This window comes from Sparus aurata, chromosome 1, assembly GCF_900880675.1.
Source record: "Sparus aurata chromosome 1, fSpaAur1.1, whole genome shotgun sequence".
In the NCBI taxonomy this organism is placed as follows: domain Eukaryota; kingdom Metazoa; phylum Chordata; class Actinopteri; order Spariformes; family Sparidae; genus Sparus; species Sparus aurata.
Window position 1 is genome coordinate 17,333,057 of NC_044187.1, and position 22,195 is coordinate 17,355,251.

The 22,195-nt window shown below is 40.7% G+C and overlaps 3 protein-coding genes and 1 non-coding gene across 4 annotated transcripts; 2 read left to right on the forward strand and 2 right to left on the reverse strand.

Moving 5' to 3' along the window:
* Positions 1–695: 695 nt before the first annotated feature.
* On the reverse strand, positions 696–769 carry trnai-aau (transfer RNA isoleucine (anticodon AAU)). Its single transcript has one exon. It is a non-coding gene; the product is annotated as a tRNA-Ile (tRNA).
* Positions 770–1,565: 796 nt separating this feature from the next.
* On the reverse strand, positions 1,566–4,907 carry scpp1 (secretory calcium-binding phosphoprotein 1). The gene is made up of 9 exons (XM_030429373.1): positions 4,717–4,907; positions 4,319–4,370; positions 3,988–4,029; positions 3,565–3,618; positions 3,412–3,438; positions 3,267–3,314; positions 2,561–2,602; positions 2,386–2,445; positions 1,566–2,297 (listed from the first exon to the last, which is right to left on the reverse strand). The coding sequence occupies exons 2-9, from the start codon at positions 4,367–4,369 to the stop codon at positions 1,809–1,811; spliced, it is 813 nt and encodes a 270-aa protein (XP_030285233.1). The 5' UTR covers position 4,370; positions 4,717–4,907; the 3' UTR covers positions 1,566–1,808.
* A 4,930-nt stretch (positions 4,908–9,837) lies between these two features.
* On the forward strand, positions 9,838–16,466 carry sparcl1 (SPARC-like 1). Its single transcript, XM_030400220.1, has 11 exons — positions 9,838–9,983; positions 10,982–11,037; positions 11,184–11,249; positions 11,336–12,457; positions 13,000–13,108; positions 13,448–13,569; positions 13,646–13,766; positions 13,878–14,014; positions 14,590–14,738; positions 15,360–15,508; positions 15,904–16,466. The coding sequence occupies exons 2-11, from the start codon at positions 10,984–10,986 to the stop codon at positions 15,930–15,932; spliced, it is 2,058 nt and encodes a 685-aa protein (XP_030256080.1). The 5' UTR covers positions 9,838–9,983; positions 10,982–10,983; the 3' UTR covers positions 15,933–16,466.
* Positions 16,467–19,083: 2,617 nt separating this feature from the next.
* Positions 19,084–21,293, forward strand: scpp9 (secretory calcium-binding phosphoprotein 9). Its single transcript, XM_030431876.1, has 8 exons — positions 19,084–19,160; positions 19,285–19,302; positions 19,401–19,625; positions 20,469–20,543; positions 20,631–20,690; positions 20,795–20,860; positions 20,936–20,986; positions 21,078–21,293. The coding sequence occupies exons 1-8, from the start codon at positions 19,119–19,121 to the stop codon at positions 21,114–21,116; spliced, it is 576 nt and encodes a 191-aa protein (XP_030287736.1). The 5' UTR covers positions 19,084–19,118; the 3' UTR covers positions 21,117–21,293.
* Positions 21,294–22,195: the final 902 nt, after the last annotated feature.

A 22,195-nucleotide genomic window follows, 5' to 3' on the forward strand; every position in this document is an offset into this window, starting at 1 on the left:
CAAAAAACCTCTGTAATTACGTCAGGAACAATTAGTGTGATTACTGAGTGGGATGCTTTGAAGATCATCCATCTTGTTTTTCGCTGTCAGATATGATGCTTTGAAAAACAACATAGAATGTAGTACATGTACAAGTGTCAAAGACTACTTGTATATAACAAATACAGCTTTTACCTAATGATAGCTAACTGACTGACTGCCAAAGATTTTCAGAGGTTGAATCCATCCATAATGTTATGGGGAAGACAGAGAGAAACCCCTGTACACCCATAGTCCACCCACACTCTTAGCATTACTTATTGGACTGGTCTGTGTGGGTGTTTACTTCTCCCTTATGTTTTGTTATGTTAGGAAAGTGCAACTTGAACTTTATGATTTTTATGACATTATGTAATTCCCAATGTTCCCAATTCCCATGTGATAAATTTGAAGAAGAGGAGAGTGGTCAAATCTTTCAGAACAAGGGGAAACACCAGGGAGGGTATGCAGGTATCAGTCAACGCTGCAGCAAGATCTGGTGACTTTGTCGCCATCTAGTGTTTGCTTTGTTTATTGTCTATAAAACATAAGCGGCCCAACGTGAATTAAGTTCCAGAGATTGATGTCCGACCATATATTCCTGCATAAATGGTTCTCTTATAAGATCGGGTGTTACACAGTACTTAAATGAATAAATAAAATAAAAAGAATTGGGCTGGCCCGTACGGGGATCGAACCCGCGACCTTGGCGTTATTAGCACCACGCTCTAACCAACTGAGCTAACCGGCCATGGTTATTCGCAGAATAGAAAGGTATAAATACATTGATCTTGTGAGTACCATGTTGTGAGATGCAAACCCCAGAGCTATTTTGAACTACCTCATTGTTGGGAAGTGTCTATGACAAATCATACTTTAGAAGCTGGTTACATGCCTTCTATATATAATCTTAATCTGCAAAAGTACAGGTAACTACTGAATTCAGAGGAGTGAAAAGTGCAATATGTCTCTCTAAAGTGAGAAATTAGAATTGAAGTAAAGTACAAGCACTTCAGTACTGTAGGCCGGTGGTTTCCGAATGTTGTGGCAAGGCAAGTCCAGATGTGCCTTTGGAATTTTTGTTATTGTTGGAAAGATTATTATTGACATATACAATTGTATAACTAGTAATGAATTGTTTTTTATTATTATATATTACTATATCATGTGTTTACTTCCCAATACACAGGCAAACATCTATACCCTCCATTAAAAAACCCCCAGGAAACTAAAAATGAATGTTTCCAAAGTGATTAGATAACACGTGGAACAGAGGTGTGCTATTTTTTTCTGGTTGTTTTTGTACATTTTAAAACAAGCCCCTATTTACTTCAGTTGTTTAGGAGAATGCTGCACACAATTTCGCTGTGAAGCTCCACAAATGTTTCATGGACTTTGAAACTTCACCCCAATTTCCATAAGCACAGAGGTGAGATTGACCGAGTAGATGACTGAATTATCCTTTAAGTGATTAAGTAGATGTACTTGATACTTTCCACTGCTCCCTCGGTCTGAATGATTATATAAAAACACACAGGCACCCGATATCACGGTTATAGTATTTTATTATTATTTCCAAAACAGTGTAAATGCTGAGGCTATATTCATCACAGTAATAATCACACACACACACATAAACACACACACAAAAATCAGCTGCAGGTAACATTATAATGCCCAAATCAGCATTCAGAAGTGATGGGCAAGAGCAAATCTGTCATCCTGAGCTCATCAGGAACGTCATTTTAATGTTACTGTAGTTCATAGTGGAGCTGCACAAGAGCAGGTCATCATCTCCTTAGAAATAACTCCCTTTCATCCTCGTCTGGCACCATCAGATTGTCCACTAAGTGATGATGACCGTCGTCTCCTATGTCCTGGAAGAAGTACTCTTCACTCTCACAGCTCTCAGTTCCATTCACACAGCCGGGGGTTCTGAGTTGTTCCATGCTGTCACTGGCATTGCTGTCCTCGGCGCTCTCGCTGGCGTCACTGCTGTCACTGGTCTCGCTGCTCTCGCTGCTGTTGCTCTCACTGCTGTCACTGGCGGCAGCTGTTACAGCCGTAACTTCACCAGTGTCCGCGCTCTCGCTCGTGGTGTCGCTGCTGTCGGCGGGTTTATCCACCAGCCGAAGGTTCCTGTCACCATTGGAGGCGGTGGAGGTTTGAGTGGGCTGCTTCTCTGGCAGTTGGTCCGACTGACTTCCGGGGACCTCCGTGCTGCTGTTGTCCTCTGCACTCAGGGCCTTGATGACACTTGCAAACACTCGAACCCAACTCTGACGCAGAGAATAAGCAGATAGTGTCATTAAAACTGTCGTCTCTGCAAAAGCAGGACAGTTAAAAGTCCACAAATGTTTATCTCACCCTTCTGACGTTCTCCTCACTGCCCATGCTGTCGTCTCTGGTTTCAGCTAACGAGTCCATCTGTGGAAATACAGAGAATACTCGAGCTAAGTGGGGAACAGAGCGATGTTGTGAACACATTAAGAGATGGAAAACATTATGGGTCTGATAAAAAACTTGATTTCATTGGTCTTACCTCGTCGTCCTCAACTGATTGACTTTCACTCTCCTCGGAAGTCTGTTTGCGGAAAAGAATGACAGCCTTTTAGAAAATGATGCAGTGTTTGCAGCTTTATCTCTACAACAGTTAAATGCAGCAACAGGTTTGTACAGTGAGCATTTAATGCAGCTATTTCTCTCTCGTCATCCACGTTGGAGTGTGAGTATTGATCCACGCTATCCATAAAGGAACGTGTGCCATGAAATATGAGCAAACATTGGAGAAGTGTGGACCCTCTTCCTCTAATGTGCACCAACAACCGAATACATTCCTTTAAAATAATACTGAGCACACAAGTTCACACTTTTAAAGGTCTCATGAAAGTCCCGTAACATGCTGACCATTTTGCTCAAATTTTAGTCTGAGTTCTTATTCTCTTTTTTAGATGTTAAAGTAGACCACTTATTACTCCCTTGCCTTCTCAATGGCCGCCGTTCATTCAGTGACGAGCTTGTTAAAGGGCAAGTACACTAGAGTATTTCTTTAGCTTTGTCACTCTGAAATCTTACTGGGCTTCTCTGCACCAAGGATGTGTTTTTTCTTTCTTTCTGTCATTCTGTCTTTTACTATCTCTGTTTCTTCACCGTGTATTATTCAAATTTGCACTACACAGTTCATGAACCCAGCAATTACAGTTTACTAATAACAGTAAAGTGAAAAAAAGAGCGATGTTAAAACCCACCGTGTCCTCTGATGTGGTCTCCACAGATACTGACTCTGAACTCTGACTCTGTAAAGATAACATATAAAAAAAGGGAATTTAGACTCATCGACAGCACATCATTACATTTTCATTAACATTTTCAGTAAGTCAGTAAATAACTTACTTGGCTTGGGGAATTCTCTTCAGAGCTCTACGACAGATTTATAAATATAAACAGCCATTTAGATAAAAATCAGCAATCAAAAGTGATGCAAAAAGTTGTCAAGGCATCATAAAACAGCCATTTCCTCATTACTTGAAGACATGTGTATATTACCTTAATCTCTGAAGTGTCACTTTCAGATGATTGTGAAACAGACATACTTTCAGTCTGAGAGATAAAAAAAAAAAAACCCAAGTTAGCTAACACACCACAGGGTATTTAATAACACCATAAGACTGCAACACCAACAATCATCACACTGATTTAAGATTCTGGCAACCATTGCCTGGGCAAGCCTCCGCTTCGTGAACGACTCCAGACACAGAGTATAGTAAACAACAGTCTGAAATGCTCTTGAGGTCTGGAGAGACTTTGAGTAACCGCACCTATTGTTGGATTTTTGCTGACTGTGTCCAAAGGAATTCAACCTGACTGCAGTCGAATGATTTATGTGTAAAAGTTACAAGTGCATTATAACGGCAAGAGTCGAATGTGATACAGTGTAAAGGGAGGACTGATTTTTTAAAAAGCACTCACCGTGTTTGACTCGCTTGATTCCAAAACCACATTATGGGAAATCTGAAAGAAAGGAATCATCGATCAAGGACAAAATTGGAATCAATTACAACAAAAGAGAGCAGCACAAAGAGGATCGTTCACAGCAATGCTTTTAAAAGTGGAAGAGTCTAGACAGTACTGGCTAAATGTTAGAATCTAATCCTATTTAGCTTGTTAGGTTCTTCGACATGATATACCATTAACATATTATGTGAATTAATCTGCAGAATGAAGCAAGCATTTTAATTTGCACAATGTTTAGATTTATAAGCATATCTTAAGAGTTTTATTTTCTGGATCTTATACTTACTGGGTTGGCAAAAATTGCTCCAATCAGGCAAAACGTAATGGTAATCTTCATTCTGTAACAGACATACGGTTTGTGATTAATATTGGTTTAATCCAATTTAAAACACTTCATCCCTCAAAGGAAATTTAAGGTAGACTGATTTTGCAAACATGAAAACACAAAAAATGAAACCCAAGATGAATAAACACTGGAAAAAATGCAAATCATGTTTATGTAAACAGCAGCTCTCTGTATATAGAAGTTATCTAGGATTACATTTTTGTATGTAAAAACTTGTTTCACTTGCAGTACAATAGTAATAAAGTTTGAGAATAATGTGAAGTCAGACTACATGCTGGAAAAGTTGTGAGCAAAAGCATGGAGTAAAGTAACAAATCAGTCAACATATGATCAATTACCTTCTTGTCCGTTAGTGTCAGAGATTATGTGACAAAAATCTTCTGTCGGTGGTCCTGGTTCAGTGGCTGCGGAGGCAAACAGGAGAACCCGGAGTCTATTCCAAGCCACGGGTGGAAGCTGGGAGTTGAGGCTGTAAGAGCTGGATGTGTGGATATGCTGTAGGAAACTCCGAGCACGACTGTATATAAGTCATCTTAATTGAAATGATTGCATCACTTCCTTCCGGAGTGTCTCTCTCTGCTGTCGACACACCAAGGTGTATTTATTTTTTTTCCCGGAGAGTTAGAGCTCAAAACAAACACACTCTGGCATGATAATGATTGAACACAGGCACCACAAATACCCACACATACACACACACACATACACACACACACACACACACACACACACACACACACACACACACTCATACAGTTGTTTCATTCAGTCACTGAATTTCCTCCACCCCCTCTCATGTCTTCAGTGAAATATAGTTCAGCACACTAAACCATAGGGTTTGTGGCCTCGTGAAAAAACAAACTCGCGCCCACTCAGAGAGAAAGGAGGGCCAGACAGGGTCATGCTTGTTTCCGGTGAAATGGATGTTTTCTTTACTGTCTAGTCAACAAATAATCAGAGTTGAATTGTTTTATAATAATTCATTACAAGGAGTTAGAGGTGGTGCCCTGCTCAAGGGTGGACTCCAAATACTTATCTGGAGAACATAAAATGGAAAGATGAACTTATCTTAATAACAAGGAAGCTGGTGACAACTGTAGTCACACATTATAGGTCATGTTTGTAAGAAAGGTTGCTTTTTGAGTCTCAACTGATGAGTTAGGAGTCGAGTTTTCTAAAAAAAATTTACCTTTAAGGGTCAATACACTAATGAGACAACCAAAAAACAATAAAAGAAAACCACGTTGTGCAACTTTTTGGCCTCAGTGTTACATGCTGTTGTTGGAAACAGGGCTCATTCTTGGAAAAATAGGGCATGTACAGTAGAAATCCTAAATAAAGACTTCTGTATTTCCTCCCCGAGCCTTGTAATTGCTTCCAGGATGTCCATATATGGTCGGGCCCAGAATAAGATGAGAGAATTTCTTGTTCAACCTCACTTTGGATTTCAACCGTACAAAAGCAACATATAATTAGACTGGATGTTCACCAGTCTGGAGCTGTTTGCCAAAACCACAGCTACCAGTTGTTGTAAGTTCCTGCTTTAGAACGAGGGAGGAAGGAGGAAAGGACGATTGATGCTTGTTGTGGCCTCACAGACCGCCAGTCAACAGCGCCTGCCCTCAGGTTACTTAAGTTTTATGATGGATCGACCCTCTCAGACAGGCTTCTGGTGCATCTTATCGGTTTTCTTTAATGTGACAGACCATTTACAGAAGCACAATAAGTAATCGGATCCTCAGGAGCCTGACTAAAGCAGGCTTTTGTTGCAACTTGACCAATTATTGATTATCTAATCAATGAGGAACAGAAACCTGCAGGACGAAGTGTTTTGACCTCAGCTATATACTGCGGTAGAGTTCATTTGCTCAAATACTGAACAATTGTCGTGTATTTAACTTGGTTTTATCCATTTAAAGCTTCTTTGTTCCTCTACTTCACTACATTTCAGAGTGGAAGTATTATCATAGTATTATTCTTCCCACTCCACTACTATTGCATAAGTTTAGTTACTAGTTGCTTTTTGCAGATTCACATGGTTACTAGATTATAGCAATAGTCCCAATCAACAACATATCATGATCTATGTGTTCGGTGCTATTCAGAGGTATATAAAGCAAAGTAGTAGAAGAGGTACAAGTATAAACTGTGTGGCAAAAAGCTGTTCTAAACCTTTTTTGGGGCAAAGTCACCAAACTTTTCTGGTGATTATGATGTTTTTATGTTACCACTTGACTATTTAAAGTTCCGTCTCTCTCCACATTAATTATGCCGGGGGTTGGTCTTGTTAGTCCAAAATAACTGCCCAGGGATCTTGAATTAAAGTGATGCTTACACATTATGCATCAATAATTATAATCCAATTATACGTGTATTTTTCTGAAATGGGCCAATCTACATTATGAGTACTTTTACATTCTGCTGCAAATACTTTAGTGCTTTTACTCAAGTAAAGTTGTAAATGCAGGACTTGTAACAGTGTTTCTACATTCTACATTAAATTAACACCTTTACATTGGTTAAAACTGTCCATTTTCACTTGAATATAACCATGCTTGTGGAGTAATGGAATAAATGTAATGGGATTATGTCATTTAGATACCAAAATAGGTGACTGTAAGGCAGACTTTACATAAAAGGGACCCAGAAGCGACAAAAAAGCGAGCTTTAATTATTAGAAGCTGTAGTCCATACGTCCACAATCTAAAATACAAGCAACCCGAAGGCTGACAGCAAAATGAGAGTAATCCATGAGCAAAAAAACAAGCAAACCACAAACCACAAAACTCAATGAAGGAAAAACCAGAATAATGGCATAATGAGGACACATGCAAAACACAAGAAGACAGGACCACGGAACAGACGAGAAACAGTGGACTGACACGAAGACATAGACAGAAAAAACGAAGAGTGAAGGGAAAACGCAGATCTATATAATAAATAGCAGGGGCTGATAGCTAATGGAACACAGGTAAGCAGGGGTCTGAAAAGAGACAACAAGACAGGAAACGGAGAGTTAGCCATGACACATGAGGATGCAATTTACAAAATAAAACAGGAAACAGACACATTTAGTAAAAAAAATGTGAAATTACTTCAATATTGTGATATACTGTATGGATTAGGTTACTGACCCCTTCTTTCAAAAGATAATTATTAACTGTATTGGAATATATTTTTAAACCCTGAAAAACACAAAGTGCTAACATTGGTACAGTTGTTATAAACTGATGTTTAAAAAATGACAGGTATATTCTGCTATAGGGCTGGGCGATAAAACAATAACGATATCTATCGCGATAGACACGTGATCAATATCAATAGAAATACGTTCGATAGAATGTTCGATAATTTCACTGAACTCCGTTTGAAACAGGTGATCTGCGAGCGGCAAAATACAGTGTGAAGCCCAGTTGCTGGACGAGAGGTTTATGCACGCAACTCTGTTTACTTTCGATCAAAACTTAACAATTTCAGACACAGACACAGACATAGAACCTCCGTATCCCTAAGCATTAGCAAAACTGGGCCGTTGCGCTAATGCTTAGGGATACGGAGGTTCTACGGTTGAGAAAATATAGTGCCAAAAGAGAGAGCGGTCTGACGGCGATGTAAAGCGGTGTGAATTTCCTCTATACAACATACACTTGCAATAATATAGATTTTTTTTTTTAGGTGGTTAAAATTTGCTTTGCATCTGGACTCCGTTCACTGCAGTACAAAGCTGAGCGTCTGGGCTGGAGCGGCTCTCTGCTCCTCCAAACTGAGGCTGCGCTTATCCGCAATTACGGTAGGGAACAGGCCGACTATACTTTATATGACCCCACTTCAAAAAACCTGAACTATCCCTTTAACATATTGTCAAGCAGCAATATCAGCTTCTACACTATTTTGTCTCATGTCTTAGATTCTGATTCTGAAATCTTGAAAATTATTTTTTTTTTCAAAAATCTCAAATGTAGTCACCATTAAAAGGGTTATTTTTCAGATATTTTTATTTCAAATGGGTAAAAAAATATCAATAATTATCAATACTGACTGATATGAAACACTTATATCGTGATACATTTTTTAGCCATATCGCCCAGCCCTTTCCTGCTATCACTAAAAGCCATCGTGGCGTTGATATATATCATGAATCGTAGTCAAACCAGCAGGTGATAAACAATCTCACCTCGAGGTCCATTTAGTAACTGTTCTAGAGCTTTCGGTCATACCACATAATCTTAATCAGTGCACAGAGTTTGCCCAGTTGTTACAGAGCTGTACGGAATAAATGGCCCTGGAGATGAACCCACTTTGTCAAATGAGTAGTGTGTTGAATGTGTTAAATCTTGAACTAATATGTGATACAGCCCTTCCTGCTGACATCATCAGTGGATGAGGTTGATAATGTTGGTGTTAATCACCCTGTACCTTCCTGGCTTTGGGAAGAATCATCCCAACAAATTATTAACACATACAACACGTTGTATCAGTGGCTGTAAGACTTGGGACATAGAGACATCTAGTGGCCAAGTGTACGTGTTATTTCTGTCCATAAAACCATGTTTCATGTGACAGGTATCACACAGAGGTTCAGTTTTAACCTTTACCAACACTTAAACAACCTACACATCATATACATGTTCAGATACTCCTGAAAATAAAGAAAAGGCAAAAACAAAAAAATCCAGGATGACAGACTGTACTGAGAAGTATAGCTTAACAGCAATAAAGCAACCTTAATTGACTTTTATATTCTATTTCCTATAGCCTACTCCTTCCTCAAGTCCAATATCATCTATGAATATACAATGGGTCTATTATACGGGTATTCTCAGTAATGTGATTAAATGTGTTGTCAGGATAAATGTCATATAATCAGTTTGAAAAGAATTCACAAGTGGATTATTTGCTGCTTTCTTTTAGATATTACATTTCTTTTAGGGGCAGAGCACCCATGAGGTTCAGTGTTTCTCTCCCCCTCTCTGTAGAAACACAATTTACCATCATCTTAGATGTGCTTGTGTAAGTTTTCATCTGACCTGAAGTAAACTGGTGTCCTTAGTACGTTTCGTTTGTGTGTGAGAAACTCGCTCTGCTGCGTGGGCCGCCAGATTCTCATGAAACTTATCAGCTCAAAGCAGGTGTTGTGATTGTGCTCAGTGCCATCTAACAGTTGTGCTTCCCAGCTCTCCCTTTTCCTTTTTTATCACTAAATAAATAATAATAAAGTGTGACAGTCTGTACATCTGTGTGAGACTCACCAAGTGCACTCGGGTGTACTGAGCTCTGTCCCCTCAGCTGAAATAAAGTGACTCTGTTATTCTTTATTTTATCATTCTATTGAATAATAAAACCTTTTGTTGATTCACCTTCTATTCGTTCTCAACGAGGAAACACAATAATTCCCACCACACTCTGCAGCCCGCAGAGACCCTCCCAACGTTAGAAAAGCATTGGCACCAGAGACCCAGAAAAAAAATGTGTGTGTGTGTGTATGTGTTTGTGTGGACAGTGTGAGCGCTGTCGGGAATACAAAAGGAAATCTTCACAAGTTCACAGGCACGTCGTACTGGTGTTTGTGTGGGATTCTCAGTTCTCTTGCAACCGCCAGCCTCAGGTAAAAAAAAATCCTAATTCCTCTGACCTTTTAATTGTTTTGAATTTGTCATTGATCAAACATAAATGTGTGTAACATCTTGCATTCTGATTAGTTTGCACACTTGTTGTGTGGACAGTTGGCTTGGTTATCCTGCAGCCTCTTTTGTGATATATAGCCAAATCGTTGCCTAGATGCTCCATACTAATGTTGATGACTTAATTACTTTCTATAAATAAAAAGTGATAGTGAATATAAATATTCCGTCTATACTATGACGTACACTGTAAATGACATAGGCACATTCAAATGTTGCTTATTGACAGCTATGCATAATTTATATAACAGCATATACTTTGTAGTTGTGAAATATCCTCATAAGAGACAAAAATAGTTTGTTTTGAAAGCTACATGTTTGACTATAATGTTAAATAGGTATTAAATTAAAGGATTATCTAAAATCAGAATGTTTAATTCATCCTCGGTAATGTAAAAATCTAATAAAAAAGTCTGATTAATTGCCTTTGATGAATTTTAATGCACCCCCCCCCCCCCACCTCACCCCCTCAGTCTGCACCTATCTGGGGTTTACTGGTCTGAACCAGTGAGCTATTGTTCCGCTGGACAGGCTCAGTCGAGTCTGTTTTGTTTCCGTCCCGGGAGACAAGTTTGTGGACTTAGTCAACTTTTTTCCAGTCTGGTAGCTTCTGATGTTTACTTTAGCACTGAATGTGACTTTTGAGAGAGAGAGGCGCATCTCAGAGGCCCGTAACCATGACAACGGCGGAGGCCAGTCCCGCCGCTCTGCCTGTCATGAAAGCGTTGGCAGCAGAGATGCTCTCGTCTGTTTTTGACTTTGAAAGATGTGCCAAGTTCACGTCTCTGTTGTGACCAGTTAGAAGTCAGATTATAATGCGCTGGTTGTTTTTTGAGGTTTTTTCAGTCCTTTCTGTGTAATCAGTTTTCATGCAAATTAGCACATGTAATTTATCTTTGCTTTTTTGATTTCGACGTTTCAGGTATGAGGGCCTGCTTAGTATTCCTGTGCTTACTGGCAGCAACATTTGCCCTGTCTGTGAGTAGCAAAGCCCTTTATATTCCTCTTAATTGACACTGAACTTTACCATGAGAGACCTCCCAAACAAAAGATGTGATGTGACATGTGTTTGCTGCAGTTTTGGCATTAGCGTGTTAATTATCAAGTGTCCCCATTATGTTTAGGTAAAAAGTAAACATCATGGAAAACATCATGGATTGCGTAAGACTCCGCACACAGCCAAAGAAAAGGTACTGCAAGACTCCTTGAAATGCATTAGAAAAGTTAAAGTGCTTTCATGTTGTAAAATGAAGATTCTTCTTTTCTTCTGAACAAGGACATCATCACAGAGGAGGCCAACAAGCCACAGGTCTTACCCACCTTAGTGCCGTTTGAGGCCAGCAGCCACGAGCAGGAAGATGAGGAGCTGAGCTCTGAAGGCAATGCTAACGCTAACAAGGAAGAGGGAGAGTTTGACGTGTCTGAAAAGGGTGACAAAAGCACCGCAGTCCTGCTGAGTGAGGAGGAACTGGTGGACCTCCTGAAGAAAGAAGCGGAAGAAGAGCAGGAAGCAGAGGAAAGAGCGATGGAGGAAGAAGAAGAAGAAGCGCAAGCGGAGAAAGGCAAGATGGAGTCCGGCGAGATCGCTGAGGTGGAAGAGAAGAAGTTGGATGACAAACCAGAAACAGAGGAAGACTCTAAAGAGGTGACACATGAGGGAGAAGAGGTGAAGGAGGAGGGCGCTGAAGATGCTGAAATGCTGGAGAAAGAAGAGGTGGTGGTGGAACAGATGCCACTTGAGGGAAAGGAGGAAAAATCTGTTGAGAAAATAGCAGAGAGGGAGGAGCAGGGGCCACTGATGGAGGAAACAGATGGTAGCACGGACTCCGAGATCCCTGTTGACCTTGACTATGCAGCTGATAGTGGCATCCTCCAACCTCTGAAGATTGTATCCGCTAAAAAACATCCCCACACTGCTGCAGACACACAGCCTGTTTTAAAAACAGATGTTAAAGAGAAGGAAACCAGCGAGAAAGAACTTCCAACCATCGCAGATGACTATGACCAAGATGTACAAAACACTCAGGCAATGGACAGTGACGAAGTGTCTGATCAGGACAAGGACAAAGATTCAGAGGCCAAATCCAAAGAGATGAGCGTCGATAAGAAAGAAACCGAGGCAAATGATGAACCGCAAGAACCAGTAGGTGCTGCAGAGCTTGAATCAGGGTCCAGGGCGGCTGAGAAGGAGGAAGAGAAGAGTAAGAACAACAGCGGAAGTCACACCAAGGGAAAGACAAGGAAGCAAAAGAAGAACCAGAGGGCAAGGAAGCACTCTCCACAGAGTGAGGAGACACCATCTGGACAGGAACAGAGTCAGCAGGAGCCTACTGAGTCTGAGGGCAGCAGCATCGACAATACAGTCCACAAGGCAAAGAGAAGAAGGGCAGGAAAATGGGTAATCAGATTACTCTTTTCAAAGCAGCTATAATATGTTTACATTTACAATAGATTATATGTATTTTACGTGGTGGTTTTATGGCCCAGAACTTGACTGTCAAAATATGTCATTTTACTCAAGGTCACGGTGCCTTTGATCTGGTAACATTTCAGCTTGGGGCAAGGCAGACAGATTTTCATCTGAAATTGTGGCGTGCTCTTTTATGGCATACAGTCTTTTTGATTTCAGAGTTTTGATTTAGAGAATTTTAGTGACAGAAGTTACATATGAGTCGTGATAAGCCACAAGCACAAACGGCCTATACAATCATTTATATGGTGAGGATGTTCAGGTAAACAGGCAACAATTGGTAACAAGTTAGCCTTCTAAATAAAGGTTATATGTCAGTCTTAATGCAACTTTCTGCTGCCCCCAAGTGCCCAAACATCTGTTATTGCAGGTTTTTTAAGCAGAAATGTGAGATGAGCTTCAGCCGTGATGCTTTATGTCCCCCATATCTCAAGTAATTGCCTTTTAATGCTTCCTGTGTACATTTACAGGGTCCTTTAGTTGGGATGAACCCAGTGCAGATCAGAGCCACAGTGGATCTCTACCCCAGTTCCAGGTCTTCTCTTGGTGGAGGCGCACACCACCCAGAATCCCCTGCTGGTTAGTCACCATACTGACTAATGCACTATGCCAACAGCCTCGCAGGGGAATCTGCTGACTGGCTCATTTTGCTGAAACTTCCGCATGAATAGTGTCACTCTGCTTCACAGCCACTACCAAAACACAGCTCTGCGGGCTTAAGGAGTGAATAATAGAGATCAAGTTGAATTTAATCACTGTGCAAACTCAAACGGCGGTGGAATGTAAGGGGTGGTGTGTCATGGTGTCCAGTTATCACACTATAAAATAAAAAAAAACAAACTAGTCGTGAAAACGATTCGTGATCACTGGTTTTAAGTTTGAGTCAAAGGTGATCACAGAGCCTGTTTTTTCTCACAGATCCATGTGATAACTTCCCCTGCAAACGTGGAAAGACGTGTAAACTTGGCTCAGACAGTAAGCCAGCCTGTGTGTGTCAAGTGCCGTCAGAATGTCCTTCCAGTGTGAACGAGTTTGATCACGTAAGTACGGACGATCTAGTTTTTGACCACGGCTTGCATTTGATCGTTGCATTAATGTTTTTGTTGTTTTTTGTAGGTTTGTGGGACGGACAACAAAACATATGACACATCATGTGAACTCTTTGCTACTAAATGCAACCTGGAGGGCACAAAGAGAGGACACAGACTTCATCTGGACTACACCGGGCCATGCAAACGTGAGAGTTAACCACTGTGCAGGGCTCATAAATTAAAACCAACATTTTAGTTGACATGTGGTTCAGGAAATATTTGTTTGGCCCTGATCTTTCTCCCTGTTTCCCGCTCAGTAATACCTGCATGTGTGGACACCGAGCTGATCCAGTTCCCTCTACGAATGAGGGACTGGCTGAAGAATGTGCTGCTGCAGCTCTATGAACATGACTCCATGTCTCCTGGCTTCCTCACCCCTAAACAGCGTTTTCGAGTAAGATGTGCTGGCGTTGTATTGATAAAACTGGGATTTTCGGGCTTCCTACAAAATACTGTAATCTTCATCTAAAAAAACAGTGTATTTACCTCAAGTTAAAGGTGCCCAGTGGAGTTGTTGACCAATAATAGTGCTGCAAAGCAACACCATCAAACCCCAATTGTGTTTAAGTTTTGTGCACAGGCGTGAACATGTGGCTGATTCAAGACACATTCCTGCCCGTTTTTACGTTATTGGCTGCGGTTATGTGAATATTAATGTAACAATAGGCAAAAAAATGCCGCAAAACTTCCAGCTTGCAAACATGAATGTGAATATAGGAGGCATAGTAATTCAACAGCTTTGTCATGATGATACACATGTATAACTTCAGTAACTGCATCTGTTAACAAGAAAACCTCACAGGGCACCTTTAAAGTAATGTTATTTCTCTGCAGTTTGTTGTGTGATTTGTATCCATTCAGTCAGTCAAGAGTAAATCTGCCAAGAAAGTCACATAGTATCTTTGGGAAACGGACAAATTACATAAGATGAATGTTTTTAATCAAAGTGTGGTGTCCTGTTTTCTGTAGGTGAAGAAAATCTTTGAGAGCGAGAGGCGTCTTCATGCTGGTGATCACTCTGTTGAGCTGCTCGCTCAGGACTTTGAGAAGAACTACAACATGTACATCTACCCAGTGCACTGGCAGTTTGCTCAACTGGACCAGCACCCCTCTGACAGGTACATTTTACACATCCGTGCTTTTAGTAAACTTTAATTTTGCTCAACTTTTGGATTACATTATAAATGCTCATAAAGTACTTCCTACTTCCTATTGGTGTTTACCACTATGGGTTTGGAAGCCAATACTACCCTACACACACTGAAGTCACAGATAGCCAGTATTTTTGCATATGGTGTTTTTTGTATTTATTTAACATTTGCCTCAAAATTATGAAGTGCAACCAAAATATTTATGATTTGCTGAGTCAGTAGCCTCTTCATAGATAACCAAGGCCTAGTCACATTATGAACTAGCATAAACAGAACAGGTTGACCAATCTGCATTTAAAATGACTGGATATATGACATTAAAGAGTGTTATATACCAACAACTTAAGTGAACAGTTAAATAGAATGATAATTCTAACACAGAAAGTACGTTTTTGATATGATATGATATAATAAGTTCTGATCCTGAATGAACCTGTGTCATGCTGGTGTTAGACGAAAAGGATTGGCTAAAATCAAATCAAACCCCAACCAGTGCTCACAGGGTATATTCTAAAACCCGTTCATGAGTCAAATCATAAGCAAACAGGCACAGTTATAGAAATTTGATGTTCATCCATCCTTTTGCAGGTTCTTGTCCCACTCAGAGCTCGCCCCTCTTCGAGTGCCTCTGGTCCCGATGGAGCACTGCACCTCCCGCTTCTTCCAAGAGTGTGACGCCGACAAGGACAAGCAGGTGTCCTTTAAAGAGTGGACTTCCTGTTTTGGCATCAAGAATGGTAGGAGCAACAGCTTCCAACCAACACACTCTTACTGTACCTCAAACATTTCTCTCAGCATTGATGATTGGTTTAACAATTACGTCCTAACTTTGTTATCATCACCGTGTGAATAGTGCTATAATAAACATGTTCAGTTTAATCACAGAGTTTGGAAAATTTCAGATGTCTGACATGATAATCAGAGTGAGACTGTCTCTGTTAATGTCAAAAATCTCAGATTAATTTGATTTTGATTTTTCAAAAGACGTTAGTTAACTGTTCAGGCACATTTTTTATTTTCATGTGTCATTATTTTCAACTTCTTCCCAACAATCTTCTGACTGTAGTCCAGTAATTACACTGTTTTCATTTTTTTCATCAAATCAATCCTTGCTTTTTATTTTTCTCCACAGAGGACATGGATGTCAACCAGTTATTCTGAGCTTCATTTTGTTCCTCCTCTCCTACACGAGCTCATTGAAGCAGGAAGTCTCCATGAACCTCTGTAATATAAAGAACTCTGACGCGTACAGAAACTCACTTTACCTCCCGCTGTAGAGGGCAAGCGTTCGACGGTCAATGCTGTTGTTTTTGTGTCAGGCTAAGCTCAAACATTTGGATCTTCGCTCTCTTCTTTAGAATTAACTGTTAGAGTAATTTTTATTAGAGTATATGAAGGAGTTTATTTTTAGCTGGTTTTATCCAGAAACTGTTTTCTAATGCATTCCAAACCGGGGGGAAAGTTTACATCAGCTCATTGGTAGAAAAGGTGTTGTATATAGAACTGTGGTTTGTATGTTAGAGTGATTTAGTGCAGAATTACTCTTTAAATCAATGCTAAGTAGATGATTTCACACATTTGTGTTATTGTAGGAAATGTAAAACAATACCTGTGTTTCTTATCTTAGTACAAAATGCTGTAAATGTTTGTCTTTGCATCCTATGTTTCATTAAAGCTTTATGGACTTATATACAATATATCATGACAGAGAATATTTCACTGCACCGTCATGTTAAAGCTGATGATTCTTCACAGTCCTGAAATAAAGTTATCACATCATATTGGTGGATCCCAGTCGACCCCAATAACGGCTCTGGGAGACATCAGTTCATGCTCTAATATCATGTTTGATCCCTTGGTCAAGTTTCCTGGTGCCACCGTGACGTGAAAATATGACCTCTGCAACAATGGCTGTGAGAATGCAAGTCACTCGCACCTGGTTTGCCACATAATCCTGAATAATGGCCCTCTGTAAAGTAACAAAGCAAAAAATAGCTTGCAGCTCGCACGGTCATGATGATTACGGTGACTTGTTGTTTTGAGAGAAAGTGCTTGGCTCTGATTGGACCTTTCTTGGCGATCGTTGATGCTCTCTATATAGGCGCAGCGAAGACGCAGCCGCTCACCTGTCGTCTGTCTGCTGTGGCTGAGATCAAACATGCTCTGCACGCTGTGGGTTATCTTTCAAATGTTGGCTGTTGTGGTGGAGGGTGGTATGTCCTCAGGGAGTGCTGAGGCACTTGCCAATGGGGGAGTGAATAATAATGGAGGAGCAGCTGGCAACAATGCCAATGCTGGGGCTCAAAATGGGCTCCCACTAAACGGTGAACCCCTTGTGGTACGTTTAGTCCAACTTGGTGGCTCATTTTTTCTCCAGCCAATCGGAAACCAAGTAGGTCAGCCTCTCCTGCAGCAGCTGATTCCCATCGGAGCTCTCCAACAACCTGGGGCATTTCTTGTGGGGCAGACAGGCGGGGCACAGGGGGCGTTGACTCAGGGTGCCTCAGTGTTTGCTGTGCTGCCACAGAGAGTGGCTGGAGTGAACCCACAGGGCGCCCTGTTGACTCCCGGCCAAGTGCATCTGATCCCGCTGGCCGGGCTGAGCAGCCCACAACAGGTGGGCATTGCTGGCACTGGTGGTCAGGCAGCCGCCAGACTGAGATTTCAGCGTTCAGTGGCAGCTCGCCTCAGGAGGACACAGGCTCCGGTGATGAAGGTGATGGCAGCTGAAGAGGAGGAAGAGTGCTCTGGGATGGAGCCGGAGGAGAAGCATTCCAAATGAGACGACATCGCAGATATCATGACTGATGTCTCATTATTAGCTGTTAATGCTCAAATGTCACCTTCATTAATCAATGTTATCACATCTTATAACCAATAAATGATTGAAGTCAAATGCTGAATCTCTGCTTACTCTTTGTTCCAACAAAGCAATACCAAAACATGTCTGATTTGTCATCTGGAGCCCAAAATATGTCTCTCAAAAACATCAGCTAGGGTCATGGGTGTGGCTCCTCTGAAGGGTTTTATGTTTGTGTAAGAGACTGGTAGAAATATGCACAAATATCTATTTACAGTACACTGCTTGCAGCTACTTACAACATAGTGATTTGGCTCTCTAAATATGAAAAACATCCCTCATACATTACTCATGTCAAGGCCCAATTCCTGAAGTAACAGATTCTTGTTTATAAAGCCTGTAAAAAAAAGATCAATCTCTATAAATTCATGAATCAGACAAATAGAACCGTATACATAATTACATTGGGAAATGTCATTTGCCACAACATTAAACGGCAAACAGGAAGAAAATGTTGCCTAATTTGAGCTGCATGACAGTGTATCATTAGTACAAAGCTCCAGACCAGACTTCCACAGAGGGTGTTTACCTGGTTGTCTGTGGGCTGCCCAGTCAGCAGCCAAAAAAACAGACAGCCTTATGTGACGGCATAGCCAGCCAGCCACACTAATCGCCTTAAACATCTTGAGAAAATATGCTGAAGAAACATGACAGACAAATATCTGTTCCTGTCACTTGTAAAATCTGAGTTTTTTTTACCAATTAAAAGACATTTTTTAAGTCATGCGTTATTCATGAGTGGTTACTTTAGACCTGGTGTGAGTAAAAATCAGCTTGAGACAAATATAGGCTCATCGCAAATTACAGTAAAGCCTCCAGACATGCCCGAAGCAAGTATTTTAACTTTGTATGATAATATAGAAGCAGAAAAACACAGACACAAACAAATCAGAAGCTGTCATTCTCACTTAGCTGGTTTTTTTTAAGTACCAACCATCTTCTCATAAGCACTGGACGGCCTCCTCTGTCAGTGTTTAATTAGGCTGAAGCTGCATACATGTTTTTCCTGATTTCTCCATCAAAGCGCTTGATGCTGAAGTCACTTGTTTTCCCCCCGTGACCACAACCCGCAACACTCAGATGTTTCACACGCTGGTTTTTGAATCAGTAGCTCCCAGAAGCCTCCGCAAACCCTCCCCAAGACACTGAATCACTCTGTTATTGTTTGTGGTCGCTCGGCTTTGTCAAGAACAATGTCAGAAGGTTGAACGGGGTCAGGAGTCTTTGAAAAAAAAGGGCAACTCACCGTTTTACATTTCTTAAAATCTTAGAAAAACAGTAGAAAAAAAGAAGGTGTCACATCAGACGGTACCATGACACCTGGGTGACAAATATAGTATATGAACGGACCGGTGTTCTTTGCTCTAATTGGCTCATAATAATCTCTGGGACTGATAAAAGGTGCTCTAAATTCTGAGAGCAACTACAGTATAGTCCACCTTGGCACATATTTGAAAGAAGAACAGGTTCAGGTTCCAAGCTGCAAAATGAAGCTTCTCCTCCTCACAATTGTTGCAACTGTCTGCCATGTGAGTACAAACTATCTATCTATCTATCTATCTATCTATCTATCTATCTATCTATCTATCTATCTATCTATCTATCTATCTTACATACAAACCATGTAACTTCTGCTGTCTTTACTTATTGCAGGTCAATGCAGGAGGCAAGGTAAGAACCATTTAATTTAATCATGTATGTATGATTAGTGCACCACTTTGAATTGAATCATGGTTCATAACAAATGTTCTTCCTCCCCTTTCACGCAGACACTGAGGTTGTTGGCGGCCGCAGGACTGTTGGGAGGTAATGGAGCACCGATGGCAGGATTGGCTGGTATGAACGGAGGATTGGTTGGTTTAAACGGAGGATTGGCAGGTATGAACGGAGGACTGCCAAACGCCGTAATCCCTGGGATGATGGCTGGAGGCCTGAACCCAGCCATGGTAGCTGGCGGTGGTGCAGGTATCTTTGGGCAGCCGCAGTTTGCTCAGGTCAGTATCAGATTGTCATTTTGAATGCATCAATTTAACTGGAAAAATAATACATGGTAGATCTCAACATTGTATTTCAAACTAATGAAGTGTCTTTTCATACCGCTCTGCATTAATCATAGGTTATTATGTGAACCAACATTAAAACTGGGCATAAAACCAGAAAGAACAACTTGAGTTGGTGACAAAAAAAAGAGCACTTTTCATTCACAAACAGTACAGTGTGTGCTTTCTATTACTTTGGTGGAGATTGCTTGTTTTCTCTGAGTGCTAATTCACACCACAAGATGGTGCTCTCCTGCTGCTGGTCCCTGAAATCTTCATCATTAGCAGATAGAAAATACTTCCACCTTATGATTAAGCAAAAATGAAAACTAACTGAAACAACAAAATAAAACAAATACTGGAATGAATAAAAACTAAACATGAGTTAGATCATTTATTTAGTTTGTAATGCTGCTAGAAATGGTGCCAGGTTTCCAGCCTGACTGACTTTCGAATCCGGTGAAAAAACAAAATGCATCATGAAATCAAGGTTTGATTTAACTAATTTAGACAGATTGTTTTATGGTCTTACATTATGCAATGAACATTTACTTGATAATGATGTCTTTTGCCACTTTATATAAAAAGTAAACTCAAAAAACTAAATCCCACTCTTGAAACTAAACGAAAAAAGCAATGACAAATACAAAACTATTATAAAAAACCATGAAATACAGAATATTTGATCAGATCTTTCACATAAACAATCTGCACTACTAATGATGAAGATTTCTATACTTAACTACAATAACCCTGATGTGCACAGTCACATTTACACCTTCCCTCTCCCTCTCAAAGTTTGTTCCCAGACTTCCTGCTTATGCTGTACCGGCTCCTGTTCCCAATGTGTACGCTGTCCCTGCAGTGAACGCGGTTAGTGTTAAACTTAAAAACTTGTAAGATATTGTTTGCCACATAAAAAAAAACAACTGATGTCTGTCTTGCTTGTTCATTTGGCAGATTCCTTTCATGGGACTCCCTCAAATGGCCCCAGTGAACCCTCCCCAGCAGCCTCTCATGGTAATCTCTCACCACAAGATTTTCAGCCTGCAAAAAACTTTTATTACAGGTACAACGTAATGATTTGTAGAAACGAATCGCTAAAGCTTGCTGTCTTTGTTTAGGGAGTCCCAGGCGGCGTCGCCCAGCAGCAGCCTCCTGTTCAGCCTGATCCACTGAGAAGATTCAGGGTAAGTAAAACATAATTTACATGTACTGTCTATGAATACCGATGACTGAATAACTGTTGTTCTTTGACTCTGCAGCGTCAAACTATGAATCAGGGCGACACCTTGAAGACCCCCATGGATACTCAGGTAATAGGATTGCTAACAACCTCAACACTGTCTGATATGAGTGCGTGAGGGCTTAATTATTCACTTGCTGCTCCCACTTGTTCCCCCTCAGATCCCAGCTCCGACTGAAGTCACGACACCAACTCCCTGAGACGAAGAAGGTCGCCAGGCAGCCAATTAAGATGGCGCCGTTACAAACAGCACTGAAGCAAATATGGAGGAATTATCAGCGATAGTGAAACTTGATGATCCAGGAAGCTTTATGTGTTTTATATGATTTTGAAATTCACTTTAGAATAAATATCAGTAGAAAACTCTTGATTAACTGTGTGTTAATTGTCCAATAAAGACGTTTTTTCAGTCAGTATACTGAACAAAATCATCTTTGTGATTTATAGTGGACCTCTGCTGCCATCTAAGGGATAATGTGTATAAAAACACAAATAACAAATCAACATGAAACCACATTTTTCATATAGAGGATACAATAAAAAGAGGTTAGCTGGATCACTGGGCTGAAATATCCAACGCAACAGGATTTATTCTGGCTTTCACTCACTGCAGTTGAAGTGAATTCCTCTCTCATGAGGCAGGCTGAGGACAGATGTGGCCTGCGCTGTTGCAACATGAAAAATCTGTCAGATATAAATCTTTTCTTTGGGAAAGAAATGTTGACATGTCACAGTAGGAAAAGGAGAGGTGTAATAACCGTCACAGCGCTGGGGCTTCCTGGGACACTGGAAAAGAGTGGAACCATCATTAATCAGTGGCAGACTCAGGATATTGGAGGGGCGAGGGCAGAAAATACTGTATAACAGGGCACCAGCTGTATGTGGTGGGGCGCCAGTGTGCTGCCCATTAGTAATGAACCTGTTTACCTGTGGAGTGGCTCAAACAGGTGTATTTTGAGCACTCACAGCTTTCTCAGTCTTTTGTTGCTCCTGCCCCAACTTGCTGCTGACATTATATCAGAATGAGCAAAATTCACCAAAATCTATTAAGTTGATGAGGTAAAGCATTAAATATATTTTCTTCATACCGTTTTCAATCACAGTATGTGTCAAAGAGGATTAGCAAACCGGTGGTTGTACCTGTTGTAAAAAAGGGTATGCATAACAAACAGTTGCTTTAGCCTCTACTCGTCTCAGTCCTTATCTATGTTGCATTATTGTGTTGTGTAGTTAACTACTGTGGTATTTGAGCAGTGATGGAATGTGACTAAGCACATGT